Source organism: Olea europaea, chromosome 6, assembly GCF_002742605.1.
Source record: "Olea europaea var. sylvestris chromosome 6, O_europaea_v1, whole genome shotgun sequence".
In the NCBI taxonomy this organism is placed as follows: domain Eukaryota; kingdom Viridiplantae; phylum Streptophyta; class Magnoliopsida; order Lamiales; family Oleaceae; genus Olea; species Olea europaea.
This window is the reverse complement of record NC_036242.1, coordinates 25,320,285-25,321,334: the sequence shown is the minus strand read 5'-3', so window position 1 is coordinate 25,321,334 and position 1,050 is coordinate 25,320,285. Positions and strand designations below refer to the sequence as shown.

Below are 1,050 nucleotides of genomic sequence, written 5' to 3'. Positions count from 1 at the left end.
TGACAATTTCCAATAGTGCAAGATACAATAAAACTCACTGGATCCTTTAGTTTTAGAGGTAGCTTTTTTTGGATTCTGGCACTGCATTCCTCAATTAACATCACTGTTTCATTTTCTTCTATCTTTCCCTTGTTAGAGAGGATATCCTTTAGAAATTTTGCATAACTCGGCATCTGAACAAGTACCTCAGCAAATGGGATGTTGATGTGTAATTTCTTGAGGACTTCAAGAAATTTACTATATTGCTGATCCAATTTGTGTTTTTTCAACCTCTGCGGGAATGGAATAGGTGGCTCATGAGGGTTGATAAAATTGGTAGCTGTACCCCGTGATGTATTGGAATTCTTCTTGGCAACATCCCCTGTTGTTCGTTCAGTCTGTTCCACAATCTCGTCATCTGAGATTGGTGCTAATTCCTTGCTAGCTACCGATCTTTTTACATGTATATTCGGTAGTTGTACTCCACTTCTAGTTGTTATAGCCTTTGCATGCTCCTTAGAGTTGATCTTAGTGTTGCTGGGTAAGTTTCCTGGTGCTCTACCTGTCATGGAGATTATCATTTGTCCCATTTGCGTCTCCAAATTTTTGATTGTTGCACTTTGGTCTTGAAGAGTTGCGTCTGTCTTTTGCATAAACTGGTTGTTGGCTTCCATATGCTGATTAGTCGTTGCCATGAACTTCTCAAACATCTCTTCCAATGGTGGCTTTTTATCCTGCTGCTAGAATTGACCTTGTGGTCTGTTTTGATTCTGATTACTCTACGAGAAGTTTGGGTGTTTTCTCCAGCCCTGATTGAAGGTTTTTGAATGTGGATTGTTCTGTTGTCGTTGACCCCATTACACAAAATCTACATGTTCGACCCTCTGTGTGAGAATTGGACTGTTAACAGTATTGTGGTTTGCTCCACATTCTTCATAGCTTGGCTTCTTGACGTGCTTTGCAGTGGCGGTCTGTGAAATGCTCTCAACCTTATGAAATAAGGAGTCCATCTTCGCGGATAATGCTGAGTAAGTATCTACTTCATAAACCCCCTGCGTTACCACATGGCTG

At 40.8% G+C, this 1,050-nt stretch overlaps 1 protein-coding gene across 1 annotated transcript in view; it reads right to left on the bottom strand.

Annotated features, from left to right (window-relative positions):
• Nucleotides 1-689, bottom strand: part of LOC111395314 — a 9,482-nt gene extending 8,793 nt beyond the window's left edge. The window contains exon 1 of the mRNA XM_023021296.1: nucleotides 39-689. Within this exon, the coding sequence (XP_022877064.1) occupies nucleotides 39-689 (651 nt within the window). The remainder of the gene's footprint in view (nucleotides 1-38) is intronic.
• Nucleotides 690-1,050: the final 361 nt, after the last annotated feature.